The sequence below is a fragment of the Ambystoma mexicanum genome, chromosome 10, assembly GCF_040938575.1.
Source record: "Ambystoma mexicanum isolate Mex_15411 chromosome 10, UKY_AmexF1_1, whole genome shotgun sequence".
NCBI classification, from domain to species: domain Eukaryota; kingdom Metazoa; phylum Chordata; class Amphibia; order Caudata; family Ambystomatidae; genus Ambystoma; species Ambystoma mexicanum.
The window spans coordinates 845717313-845731623 of record NC_090932.1 but is presented as its reverse complement, the minus strand read 5'-3'; the positions used below and the strand labels follow the sequence as shown (position 1 = coordinate 845731623).

Below are 14311 nucleotides of genomic sequence, written 5' to 3'. Positions count from 1 at the left end.
TTGTTGAATGATGACCCATCGTGGCGGTCACACTTCATTGTTGCTCCCGGGAAGCCGGCCTTCACCCACACTCCGTCTGCTTGATCGGCAACAGCGGACACTAGTACATTTTTACATCCCCTATGGCCCATGGTACCCCTGCTGTGTTCTTTTCGAATGCGTGTATCCACTTCCCCAGCCGAAAGTGGAGGGAGGAGTTTCAACAGGTTATTTTTGTCCATCTGTGCCCATGGTATGTAGTGTGGTCTCCATGCACCCTTATGTATCCGAGGCATCTGTAGTTTGGTCTTACTTCCTTTTTTACTTACTGTTCCCTTCTTTGTTTTACTTACCAACATGTTTCCTACTCTCCCAACCTCCCTTGCCACCTTGGGAGGCTTCCCTCCTCCTTCTCAAATCTAAATGGTAGCGGAGACCCCGCTGCTGCTGCCCCATCTTCGTATTCATCTAGATCGCTCCATACTTCTATTTCTTCTGACTCCCTTTCTCCCTGTCCCTCTCCTCTTTGGTTATCTGGTGTCTCTGGTGGTATTATTCTTACAGGTTTACCATTTAAATGGAAGAGGAACTCTCCTGACTGCCACTCTTGTTCCTGCCCTTTTGGTATCGGTGCTGGTGGCAGCAGGGATGGTGTAGATTCCCCAGCTACACTTGTCGGGGATGCCAAATCAATTGCTACCAATGGTGGTACTTCTCCCCCGGGCAACATCTGGCCCTTCTAACACAAGGCTCTTAGTCCTGTTGTTTCCATTTGGGTGTGAGCGAGTTAACTGCTCTAGATTGACTGGAGGGGCCCTAGTGGGTCTGTATAGTCCCCCTGTTTCATACAGTGGCGGGGCTGTGGCAAATGCTGCTGCCGGGGTGCTTGGCACCAGCACATACCGAGGCTCACTGTATCCCACAGCAGGCCTTGTCAGTAATGGGTAAAGTTTAGTGAGGTCATTCTCTCCTGTTTTTACTGTACATTTATCCCCTGTTGCTCCCTTTCCTCTCCCCGGGGCTGCGGGTTTTTCTACTGATGTTTCTTTACTTACCTCTCCGCTAGGGGCTGCCTCCTTGAACATTCTCCGTAAGTCTAAAACTTCCCGCCTATTTTGCAATTGCTTTCCCCTGTATTTGGCTAGTAAATGGGTTGCCATAAGATCTAACACTCTTTTCTCAAAGGACCCTCCCTCCGGCCATATTGTGGACAACCCTTCTCCTTTTATTTCGGTTAGCCATTGCTCATGATATTTTTGTATTTTTTCCCTATACAAAGGGAGGTGTTGGGCAAATATGCGCTAACAGTGTATTTTCCCCATGACACATTATTTTGTATTCTTATAGGTATTCGCTCTTTTTCTGAGTTATACTTGCACAATGCAATGCATCAAATCAACATCCTTTCGTGACACCTTTTCTCAAACTTATTTCGCTGTCAGCCTCATAAATACCAATAACCTTTTTTACTTATTCCTTTTTGCAGGAATCACAAATTATTACTAACGCGTTTCTTCAAACCTTATTTCAGAGAACACATAGATACCCATAGACACACATGTACTTATCAACAAACCAGCAGAATGTACTTCAACAACATTGAACATGTAACATGTACTATCATTTGTTTTAGATCTCCCCTTTGATTTGTTCTAGTTCCTTAGCCCTTATTCTTATTTTCCCATTCACTCCCCACCTCTGAGCCCCCTTAAGCTACCTCCTTGAAGAATTCTGCTCACACGGAAAAAGAATATTCTAAATTACTACTCCAAGCCTACTAAATATAAGACTCCTACTTTTTTCTCTTTATTTCCACTTGTTCCCTGCACTGGTCGAGACAATGCTACGCAGCGCCGTCTTCTACCCCCCCTTCGCAGCTAGGATCTCGTATTCCTCTTTACCTCTTTTTTCCACAACAACCTAATGGCCATATGAAGGATGGATAAAAGAAAAGCTTTACAGTTTCACTCACACAGGCCCTAAAGCCTTCTCACTTCTCCCACTGTTTTGTCACCCTTCTTTTTCAAACCCTTATTCCTCATTTTTTTCACTCCCCCCCCCCCCCCCCCGAGAGTCTCGAAACCAGTACTGACGTGTTCAGCAGGGTGGTCCAAGAGCCTCTGTTCAGTCTATCCACAATCTGGTCCACACCCCAACCAAGCCGTGACCCGCCTCGGCGAGCAGTTAGTTGGGTATTTGCAAAGATGACTGGTACCCTTGGAACCTTTCGTTTTGTGCATACACTGTGGTCAACCGCGGAGGCGATGGTTTTGCTGGGGACGTCCCGGATCTCGCTGCATGGCACGGGGGCCTCGGCGCAGCTGTCTCGATCACGTTGCGGGGGGGGTCACCAAATGTAAAGGCTCACTCACCGACTTACATATGCAAAGTACACAAATCCAACACACCACAAGTGGGGATTGAGACTAGGAGAACGGGTTGCAAGATTTAGTAAATTTATATAAAGTTGGCATCCAGAGAACTCGAGAGCACGCTGGAAAACAATACAATTTCATGAACTTATGAAGGAAAAAAACATCATCAGTGACCTCATTAGATAAGGGATTACAATAGTTCAGATTGGTGGTGATCACAGCAACATATGTATCCTTAGGTGCTGCATTCTCCGGATTGGCTGCTCAGTTGGCGGGAGGGTGAGCGTCGCGAGGTCCATCTGCCTGTGTCCGGGCGTGGTGAGGGTTAGGTCACGGTGAGATAGGGCAGACACTAACCTAGCATGAAAAACTACCACTAGACATACAATAAACAATGATCATTAGTATACCTTTGAATAAATCTAGAAAACCTATAAATTGCATGCATGTGATTATACCATCTTCCATTGGGACTTTTACTGGGTAAAAGGTGTAGAGGGCTTGTCCTCTGATAACCTAGGCGACTGGGTGGTTCTTAGCACATCAAGGCAAGTGGGGGGTTGTAATGACGTGTTGGTTTTAGGGCACAATGTATTGAGACAAAGGTCTGGGTTTATTGGGGGCACGGTGGGCTGCACAGCAGGGTCACACTTCTGTTAAATCAAGAGAATACCTTAGGAGGGCACAGGGTTACATTCGCAGTCATTTTCCAACAGCGTGGCCAAGGGAGCTGGGGCAGGTTTTGTGGAGCTGGATGTGCTACAAGGCATGGTTCGAGCCAGTTCACATACAGGTCAGTGATCAGAGGAAGAGTGAGATGATACATTGGTTCATTTGTTTCAAATATCCCCGGCGCATCCGTGACAAAGGGAGTTGTGAAGCTTTCAGACGGGGGAGAAAAGGTGGGGGCCATGAGCGCGCTATGCGCTGCGATGCAGAAGGCAGAGAACCCTTTTCGTAGTATCGAAGTGAGGCCTAGTCCAAAGAGGTAGTCGAGGGCACACAAAATGGAAGCTAAGTGTCCCCCGCAATAGCCCCACTTATGCTAATGTTAGCATACAGCAATGGAGGTATCCCCCGCTATTGCACAAGCAAGTGGTCCATAATGTGCGAGGGGGGGGCCCAAACGACCCCTCGCTCCCACACATCTGGAAGAAAACCCTGTGGTAAAGCCAAGAGACTGCCAACGAGAAGTCAGTGAATGTAAAGCGGAGCACAGGTGTAGTGAAGGAGAACCCTGTGTGGGCAAGAAAGCCTGGGTTATTGGTTGCATGACCTGTAGTGGGTGGAGCATGTGGTCCGACAACAGTGCTGAGACCGTAGCTGGTTTTGAGACGTTGGAAACTTGGACTGATTGTGACTTGGCAAAGCTGAAAGGGCTGGTTGTCTTGGGGAAGGGGAAACCCAAGATATTGTGAATGTTGTTCGAAATGGGAGGGTTCCCCTCCCCAACCCTCCTTTTTTGTATTTTTTTTTTACCCCTTTTTTTAATTGTGGAACTCAAAAAAAAACATGCAAATAAAAAAATATTTTTTTTTTTCGACATTGACTTTCGACATAATGTTTTCGACTTTTTCACTGCACACAATTGTGAACTATGTTGTCGCCTTGGGGAAGGGAACTCTGAGGCCTTTCTGGAACTGTTTCCTTCTTGGGGAAGGGAACCCAGAGGTCTCTTAGGAACTGCTTTGAACTTGGGGAAGAGGAGCTGCAAAATAAGCAAAGAGCTCCAAGAATGTCAGAACTTGATTTTGAACACTTTTGTTGCTGACATCCCTACACATTGTATAGGTTTTGGACACAGACTTTTGAATTTACAGACTCAGATTATCCTTAGTTTCTTTAGATAGGGAAATCCCACCTTGGCATAGGCCAAGTTAGGCCTTACACCATCCTAACATTTAAGTAAATAAAGGTATTTTGCTTGAACCTTGAATCTGTTGTCTATCTTGCTCCAGGATGCCTTCACAGTAAGTACACTGAACGCAGTGAATACTATCGTCCAAAGAAACATGTGCACATCAATTGTTACATTAAAAAATACATGCATTATAGTTACACTGGGAAGGTAGCTAAAGACTTAATTCACTTAACCAACACATAAGAATTCTTAATACTTTTCAAAGGCCTTTGTTTCAATGGTAGTTGCTTGCGGACAATGGTTAGTGTGACCCTAATGACAGTTCCACCATATTATCGGTAGTATCGAGCACTCAGGTTATTTCGAAGATGTACAGTAATTGTATTTTTTTAACAAAACCACATATGATGGGTTTTTTTAGGGAGGATAAGGGTTATCTTAACCACTCAACAGCAGAGCTTAATCTTCTAGAAACAGTTTTCGGACATACTAATGCTTCTAAAGTTCAATCCCTGACTATACAAAAAAGTCAGTGCAGGTTTGGATCCATAGTCCTAAGAAGTAGCACAACAGCAAAAGTTCCTCAGGATACTTTTGGTCTCTTGATAAGTTACTTGGTAATGCAACACAATCAGGGGGACCCTGCAAGAGGACTCCCTAAAGGAACACAAGCTGGCAAGCTTGGGTCAGAGGTATGGTGGACACCCTGGACACCTCTATGTGCACTCCAGTCACACCAGAGCGACTCTTCGGTTCAAAGTAAGTTATACCTTTTAAAAATACAAATTCGTATCCTGTCACAGCACTGTTCGGGATCTGGAGCAGCTTGTCTGATATTAAAATGCCCTCCCAACATTCTACTTTATTCCTATGTGATTCCTTGTGTTAAGTTTCCTTAATGTAAATGTTAGGCAAGATTGTATGCAGTACCCTTTGGTGCACTACAACAACCCTGACCTCCTGGTAATAGGAACCCAACTTTCGGTATAAGTTTGTACTACAGAGATTGGTAATGTGTTGAGCAGCCAGGCTTATCTCAAGAGGGGGGTCAATGTGAGCTGTATGGGAATTACAGATATTCACAGTGACAAGTATTCAAATAAACTCTTACACACAAGGTTTCTTGATAAAACAATTATTAATGTATCAGTCAGTTAGAGTAAGCCTTCTTCAGAAGGGAGCAATATAAAACACCACACCACACAACTATACTTCAAAAATACACTCTGTTATCCAAATCAGCAAATACCCATTTGGGATGGCATGCACACACTTCCTACATCCTTACGGGACTTTAATAGTTAGAACACTGTTGACATTAATATACCACAGTTGCATTTAGGGCAATACTTAGGAGTATGTCAGAGAAGAAGATTATTAGAATAAAACGATAGATCTCACAAATATTCTGAAGCAGCTAAGTACTTTTGGTAACCCCCAATGCAAATTAAGTTAACCCCTTCCTGGAAGAAGGGCTAAACAGAGTCAGAGGGAAGAAGTTATTCAGGGAACCAGGCCAAAGTCAATTGGACAAAAGTCAATGTGAGCTGAACCAATTCTTGCAGGTAGGTAAAAGTCTTGTACAGTATTTTAGAAGTCTTTGTAGAAAAGAAGAAATCAAAGTAGGGCCATAAACTGATTAGGTTTGTGAGGTATAGAAGCTGTTGGCAACTCTACAGAAGCAACCAAGACAAGTCTCCACTGAGAACAAGTGAGATTACACAACACGAGGTAAGTTCTTAGACTTTACAGTACCTTTTAGTTAGAAGAATATGGCTTTGCTGGCTTCTCTTCCTGTGCAGCTCTGCAGACCCTGTGTTCCTAGGCCTCAGTTGTGGGGACAAGAGGGAGGACGTCTGGAGGACTCCTGCATGGCAATGGGATGGTCTGTGACATAAAAGGACCAACTTCTATTCAGTGGCACTTTGCGGTTTCTGCTCCTCACATCTAAGCAAATAGCAGCACCGGGAGACTCTTGGCTTTTGAGATGGGCTTTCCTTGCATCTGGGGTCCAGCACTCTGTTGAAGTGGCTCGGGCTCGGTCAGTCCTGCTTCCTTGGAGTTCGGAGGATCTTCACGGAGCTCTTGGCCAACTTAAAAGCAACACCCACAATCTGGTGTTCCTTTCCCTGGCTCTTTGGTTTCCAGCAGCAACTGCAGTGGAAATACAACCAGCTTCGAGAGGATGTCCAGGTGGCTTACTTGGGAGTTGATTGCTCCCACCAACTCAAGGGGAGAAGTTGTCCTTGTCGGGTTTCTCTCTAGTCGTAGCGAATTTGGAACTTCAGCACAGCAGCAGAGCTTCACTGGGCAAAGCAATGGTCCAGGAGTTGCAGCAGGCTCTTCCAAGTTCTTCTTCAGATTCCTTTGTCCAGTGGTCGACTCTGCCTCCCAAGCCAAAAATGCAGGTTTCTCCCATTCACTCCAGCCTAGCTGTCAGTCACCCAGCCGGGTGGCTGTCCTTGCCGGACAGCCAGCCGGCCAATCACCTAAGAGTGCATTCCTGTCTCTTAGGAGACTAAGCACAGGTAGTTTCGGGCACTTCCCTTGCTTCCTGCCCCGCCAGACACCCTGGAGCCATAGGCGGGCTTCACTTGTGAATCCCGCCAAAGACAAAACTAACAAAGGGACCAAACCTGGTATGGTGCGCAGAGTAAATCTCAAGAAGGACCTTAATACAAAGAAATGGAGAAAGATGACCGGTGCCATTTTGACAAAATGGCACTCTTGAGTGCTTTACTGCTGCTGCTGCTGCTAGCGTAGCCTGCTGTAAAAGCATACCACAGTAGTAAAAAGTAAATCACTGCTACCAGCCATTCATCGAGGAAAGGGTAACCTAAAAATGTTTACATGAGAGCCTAGACAAAGGGGATACTAAGTAACCCCTCCAGCACCCTATTGTAAGATGGTGTGTGCTGGGTGTAGAAAGTTACAAATGTAAGTAAAGTCCATTTCACTTTGCTGGTCTTGGAAACAGTAGTTTATCCAAGAGAAGGCATTTAAACCTTTGGGAAAGGACTTCCCTGTGCCACTGCACTGAAGGTGCTGTGACGCAATGTAAAAGATGATGCCTATGGAGTTTGTCAGGCGCCACAACCAAAAGAAAGTGTTTAAATCACATTAAAATACATGAGAGAGTCGGAATAAAGGTCTCACTTTCCAGGGTAAAAATTCAAGTCATCAAAATCCAGCAAAGTTTCTGGGGGTCTCTAAGGTAGAGAGGAATTAGCACATTTCTGAGAATTCTCCCTAACAGTAAAGTAGTTCTCTTGTTTAAACTATAGTACTATTGAGCTTTTTTGAAGGTAGATTGGCGAGTTGGGCAGTAACTCCAGGTAGAGCTTTATTTGTCTAATTTGAAAAGTGTTATTTTAAAGTATATAATATTGTTAAGGGAAATCCCGTGTTGTGGCAATGTTACTTTTCGAGATAACCAGTTTAGCACTTTTGTTTAACTTTTCCGGTGCGACCGGGAAACGTGTTTTAGTCTTGGGGCCCTTGTACAATTAAAGCACATGGGTAATTTTCCATTTGTCATTAGAGCCACTTTTATTTTCTTGGTTTGAATCGGTTGTGCCTATTAATTATTGTGAAAGCCGAAGATAATTTTGTTACAGAATGTTTACAAAGTCTTTTCTTTTTGTGAGCTATCGTGGAAAGGTTGTCTTTTATTTTTGTACACTGAGAGCTTGAAGTGTCTCTGATTATTTACAGCATGAATTGTCCTTTTTTTTTCAGAATATATGATTGACCGACAAGAGCCAGAATTTCAAGAACTGAATGAAAAAGCACGAGCACTTAAACATATTCTTAGTAAGATTCCAGATGAAATAAATGACAGGGTGCGGTTCCTTCAAACAATCAAGTAAGCTGCTATAACATTTGTATTGCTTATGTTAAGGACAAAATGCAGTGGAGCAATGTGAAGATTTTGGCTTGCAGCAAAAGGAACACTCTTCTGCTACTGTCTGCTCCACCAAGATATTAAGGGAGATATTAATACATTAGTTTTCATCATTTGTATAGTGCCTTTTACCAAGGGTCTGGTCCCAAAGTGCTGTAGTTTGAACGCCCTCAGGGACAGGAGCCCAACGTATGGAAAATTGGAAGGTGCGATTATGCGTTTGTGCGTTATGGGCATTAAAGCTTATGAGGGGTGGCCAAGTCCCTGCTAGCCACTATGAGGAACCAGGAATGAGACACTGACAGAGAGGACTCATCGTGATTTGTACACATTTATATTAAATAATAAATGGGTTGGAAAATGCCTCACTTATCTGAGATTTCCCTACCTCAACCAAAACGGAGAGTCTGTCAGATGTCCAAACCAAAATGTCCGAAATCGTATCCTAGCCCTCTCATTCTAAAGACTAACTCTAAGGTGTTGTCTTTGTATTTGAAAAGTGTGCAAATGTAAAGTGCAGCTGTTCGGTAAGATATGATGTAGTACCCTGTGGGAGACTTCACCATCCTTGTCCTCTTGGCAATAGTTAACGCAGCATTTGGTATAAGCATGTACTACACAAGTTGGTAGAGTGACTGAGCAGCCAGGCTTATCTCAAGCGGGGTCAATGTGTGCTCTAGGGTTGTAACAGAGTTTCACAATAACAGTAATTCAAATGAACACTCACACACAAGGTTTCTTGATTTAAACAGTTATTTATTTAAGTCAGTTGAATAAGTCATTTTTAGAAGGGAGCAATTATGTAACACAAAATATACTTCAATAAATACACCCTCTCAAATTCTCTAAATCGGTAGATACCCATTTGGGATGACACAAAGGCAATTCCTACACCCTGAGGTGACTTAAATAACCAGGACACTGTGGACATTGATATATAACTGGCACATTTAGAGCAATACTGAGGTTGGTGTCAAAAGGAAAATATGAGGGAATAAAACAAAGGTTTACAAATATTAAGCAGGTAAGTACTTTTTGAACCCGCCAATGCAGTCAATTGACCCTTTTCCAGCTACACAAGTTATCTAATGTGTGACTTTTGTCGAGGGATAGTTGAAGCACAGTCAGAGGTAAGAAGAGCCTTTCAGGGAGGCAGGACAGCCAATGTTAGTGGAGCGAAAGTCTAGTTGATCTGAATCACTTCTTGCAGGTAGGTAAAAAGTCTTGCACAATGTTTTATAAGTCTTTGTAGAAAATGAAATCACTGTAGGCCACAAGCTGTGAGGCGTGTGAGGGGCAAAGCTGCCAGCAACTCTGCAAAAGCAACCAAGACAAGTCTCAACTGAGAGCTAGCAAGGCTACATAACAAGAGGTAGGTACCCCTTAGTTTACAGTACCTTAGGTTTGAAGGAATTGTTTTCAGCTGGCTTCTGTTCCTGTTGTTCCTGGGCCTCAGTCGTAGGGACAAGAGGGAGGGCGTCTGGGGACTCCTGCATTATGGTTTGAAGGTCGGCGGCAGCAATGGGCAAACTTCATATCAGCGGCACTTCACGGTTTCAGCTTCTCGCAAATAAAACCACTGCGGTTCTTGGATACCTTATGGACTTTCCTCGCATCTGGGGTCCAGCACTCTGAGGTGGCTCAGGCTCACTCCTGCTCATGGGAGTCCGGGGGATGTTCCTGGAGCTCGGGTCCGACTTAAAAACAAGACACTTCTGGTGTTCCTCTCCTTGGCAATCGGTTCCTGCAGCAGCAGTGGAAGTAGAGCCAGCTCCGGGAGGATGTCCAGACGAGTTCGCTTTGGGGTTGATTGGTCCCACCAACCCAAGAGAAGTGGTCCGTGCAGGGCTTCACTAGTTGAGGCAAATTCGGAGTTTCAGCACTGCAGCTGGATTTCACCCGGCAAACCAACGGTCCAGTAGTTGCAGTAGGCGTCTCTTCCTTGTTCCTCTTCGGATTCCTTCGTCTAGTGGTCGACTCTGCCTTCCAAGCCAAAAAAGCCTTGCCTTTTATGCAGGTTTCCCCCATTCATTCCAGCCTAGCTGTCAGTCGCCCAGCAGGGTGGCTGTCCTTGCCGGACAGCCAGCCGGCCAATCACCTAAGGGTGCATTCCTGTCTCCTAGGAGACTAAGCACAGGTAGTTTCGGGCACCTCCCTTGCTTCCTGCCTCCACCAGACACCCTGGAGCCAGAGGCAGGCTTCACTCGTGATTCCCGCCAAAGGCAAAACTAACAAAGGGACCAAACCTGGTTTGGCGCTCAGAGTAAATCTCAAGAAGGACCTTTCCTCAAAGAAATGGTGAAAAAAGACAATGGGGGCCATTTTTACATAAATGGTACCCTTGGGTGCTTTACCGCAGCTGCGAGCGCACCCTCTGGTAAAAGCACACCACAGTAGTTAAAAGTAAACCACTGCCACCAGCCATTCATTAAGGGAAGGGTAACATACTGTTGCATGAGAAGCTACACAAAGGGGATACTAAGTAACCGCTCAGCACCCTGTTGTAAAATAGTGTGTGCTGGGTCTAGAAAGTTACAAATGTAAGTAAAGCCAATTTCACTTTACTGCTCTCCAATCGACCCTCCCAGGTCCAACTGGGGTCCTTCCTCTCTGACATCTTTTTCTCTACCTGTGGTGTACCCCAGGGATCTAACCTCTCTCCCTGGCTGTTCAAGCAAAATCTGACGCTCCTTGCCCACAGTATTGCCGCTCTGCCCCAACTTTCAATGCTATGCAGATCATACCCAGCTCATTTTCAGGCTACCCTCGGCCTCCTCCCCTCCTTCCCTCATCTCTGACTGTCTGTCTGCTATCCAGGAATGGTGTGCTGCCAATTACCTCTGCCTTAATGCCAGTAATACTGAGATTCTACTCATCGGCACACCCACGCCCTCCTCCTGATCCTACCTGCAAGGCAAAAAACCTCGGGGTCATCTTCGACTCCACACTCTCCTTCTCTCCTCACATATCTGACGTCTATAAGAAGTCACACTACCAGCTGCACCTCCTCAGAGGTATTCTTCCTTTCCTCTCCTTCCCCCAGAAGCTCACTGTCTCCCGAGCCCTGGTTCTCTCGAAGCTGGACTACTGTAACAGCCTCTATCTAAATCCGCCTGCCTCTACTCTCCGCCCTCTGCAATTTATCCAGAACAGGACTGCGAGACTTGTCCTCGGCCTCAAGCCCACGGATCGTATCTCTCCAGGACTGAAATCTCTACACTGGCTCCCAGTGGCTGCGAGGATTAAGTTCAAAACCCTCTGCATTGTCCACAAGGCCTTCTGGGGCCTGGGGCCTAAATACCTTCAACTCTCTCTTCCTACATATCTTCCTTCTCGAGCTCTTCGCTCATCCGTCTGCAGCTCCCTCAGGGTCAGCGGCTTCTCCAAGAAACGAGTTGGGGGGTAGATCTCTCTCCGCGGCAGGGGCCTCCCTCTGGAACAGCCTTCCTGCCTCCCTGAAACTTGAGGTGAACCATCTCTGGTTCCGGAGGCACCTCCAAAACCTTCCTCTTTGCTTCTGCCTTCTCCCCTGCTAAATTCTTGACTGAAACTGCACTCAACCTGCAACTGGGCCGCTCTCCACTTGCACTGCCTCCCTGGCAACCCCTGCACTGCGGGACTGTCTCTGTATCCCTACAGCCCCCCCCCCCCCCTACCAGCACTTGTCTGCACTTACCTTGCACTTGCCACCAGTCTGGCTCTATTATTTATCTGTTGTTCCACTACCCTGTACTGCACTTTCCCCCCTCCCTTTCCCCTTGCACTCTTCCCTTCACCCACGCGCTTGCGCGATCTGACTGACACCTGGCCTAATAGGATCGTTGTCTGTCTTCCCTTTGTTTCCCCCCTCCCTGCCTCGTCGTGCCTTGAAACACTTGCGTATAGGCGCGTTACAAATGCCATATCATATCTTGGAAACAGTAGTTTATCCAAGAGAAGGTATTTAAACCTTGGAGAAATCTGAAAGACTTACCTGTGCCACTGCACTGAAGGTGCTGTGTGACACAATGTAAAAGATGGTGCCTATGGAGTTTGTCAGACTCCATAACCAAAAGAAACAGTGTTCAAAATCATATTAAAATACACGAGTGGGGGAAAAAGGTTCTCGCTCTCCAGGGTAAAAATTCAAGTCCTCAAAATCCAGCAAAGTTGCTGAGGGTCTCTAAGGTAGAGAGGAATTGGCACATTTCTGTGAATTTTCTATAACACTGCCATTTTGTCCATCTGCATGCCACATGTCTGCGTCCTGGTGCTTGGCTCGCTGGGACCGGCCTCCTCCTGAACTCTTGGAAGTGGAGCTTGAGGCCTACCCTGCACGTACAGGTGCCCCTTCCGACATTTGTCTGGTAGCGGGGAGTCGCCCCTCAGGTGGACACCGAGTAGAAGAACCTTGCGGTCCCTCAGTACTTTGTCTGGGAAAGATATAGCCCCCCCCCCTCGGCCTGGCGGCCAGTAGCTGAATGAGCCTCGGTACCCGTGCTGGTGTGAGAACCTGAACGGTCCCTCCCACTCCGATGGTTCCTAGGAAAGGAGTAACCCTTGCGGGGTGCGATTGGGTGAAAAAAGCGGCCCTACCTTTGGCCTTGACTTGTGCCTGACGAAGCTCTTCAAGTCCTCTAGAGGCGACTTCTCGAAGCGCTCTCTCCACCAAGCTAACCTGTTCTGAGCTTGTGGTGTAAGCGCATTGCATGCGGTTCTGCCTTCCTAGCCGTGTTCGGTGCTGTTAAGCAAAGTTTGTATGCAGTACCCTTTGGGACAACTACACACAACTAGGACTACAGGTGTAAGCACAACCAACCTTTGGTATAAGCCTGTGCTACACTGTTTTGTGATGGCGCTTCTGAGCAGTCAGGCTTATCTCAAGAGGGAATGTGGGAAGGGGCAGTCTGGTTGTCCAATCAGGACAGCCCCCCCACTGGGATTTGTCCCCATTCAGGCAAGGAGGAAGGCAAAGGGCTGTGGAGTTTTGGACTCCTCACTCGCTTCCTGCCGTCAGACAGACTGGAGCCTGGGTGTGGAGTCCAGGGGACTCCCGCCGAAGATAAAAATCTCACAAAGGCATTTCCCACCCTGAATGTCGGGGGAAGGAACAAGAAAGGACAAACACTAATATTGGCTAAAAAGTAAGACTGGCCATTTTGGTAAAATGAGCATCCTTGGGTGCCTTTACTGCAGCTGTGAACACAGCCAAAAGGTGCACCAAATTAATACAAGTTATCGCTGCCCCCAGCCATTGACGGGTAAGCTTGTCCCTGTAACAGAATTGTTAGTTTTAATGTGAAAGGGGATACATTTTTTATTTTTTTGGTTTAGCTGATAAAATCAACTTTTCAAATACAATCTTATTTGTTTCACATTCAAAAATGTTCCATAAAATAAACTATACATCCAATATGTACACCAATACTAAAATAACATTTCCTAAATAAAGTACATAATTATACATTACGCCTTTTTGTTGTATCAATTTCGACCTGATATACATATCTACACCTTAATTTCATCTGGGATTACTACTTCGAGGAATTGCACTATTGCTTTCATTACAGTAAATTTTGTGCTTGAAAATAGCTGGATCCAAATTAGCTTTTCCTCTGCCATATTAATCAACCACAACAGATTTGCTAAAAACTTATTACGCTGTACACTCAATTGACGACAGGCTACCACAACATGTTGAAGTGTTTCCTTTTCAGTAATGATCTTACAATCGCGACAAAAATTTATATCGGAGGGTATAAAATTTCTCCTTGCAAGTATGTCTTTTGTGGGCCACAAATTCAGTCTGAATCGTAGATATTTGTTTCTTATAATCCGAGAAGGGAATTTGAGTAAGTAGCTTGACATTTGGCTTAACCTTTTATTTCCAAAGCTGCAAGTGTCAAAATCTTTATTTTATGCAATTCTTTTTTTTTTTTTTTTTTAATCCAGTCCCATTGATAAAATTTGATCTTGGCTCGTGTAGGGTTTTCAAGTAAGTTTCTTATTGAGATGTCTGCTTCTACCAGGGCGTTCAATACACCATTTTGCTATTTTAAAGGAAAGCTATGATTTGAGGAGGTTAAATGATGGGCTACAACACTCTAAATATTATTGGTTTCCAAACCCAATTGACATTTTTGGAAGAAAGTGCATAATCGCCAAATGACTCGACCAGCCAAAGATACCAGGCCCAATTCAAATCTTAGGATC

General features: G+C 45.4%; 1 protein-coding gene across 3 annotated transcripts in view; it reads left to right on the top strand.

Moving 5' to 3' along the window:
* The window catches only part of PDCD10 (programmed cell death 10), a 295941-nt gene that overhangs the window by 162744 nt on the left and 118886 nt on the right, over window positions 1-14311 (top strand). For all 3 annotated transcript variants that reach the window (XM_069618493.1, XM_069618494.1, XM_069618492.1), the window contains one exon: window positions 7954-8080. In XM_069618493.1, the coding sequence (XP_069474594.1) occupies window positions 7954-8080 (127 nt within the window). The remainder of the gene's footprint in view (window positions 1-7953; window positions 8081-14311) is intronic.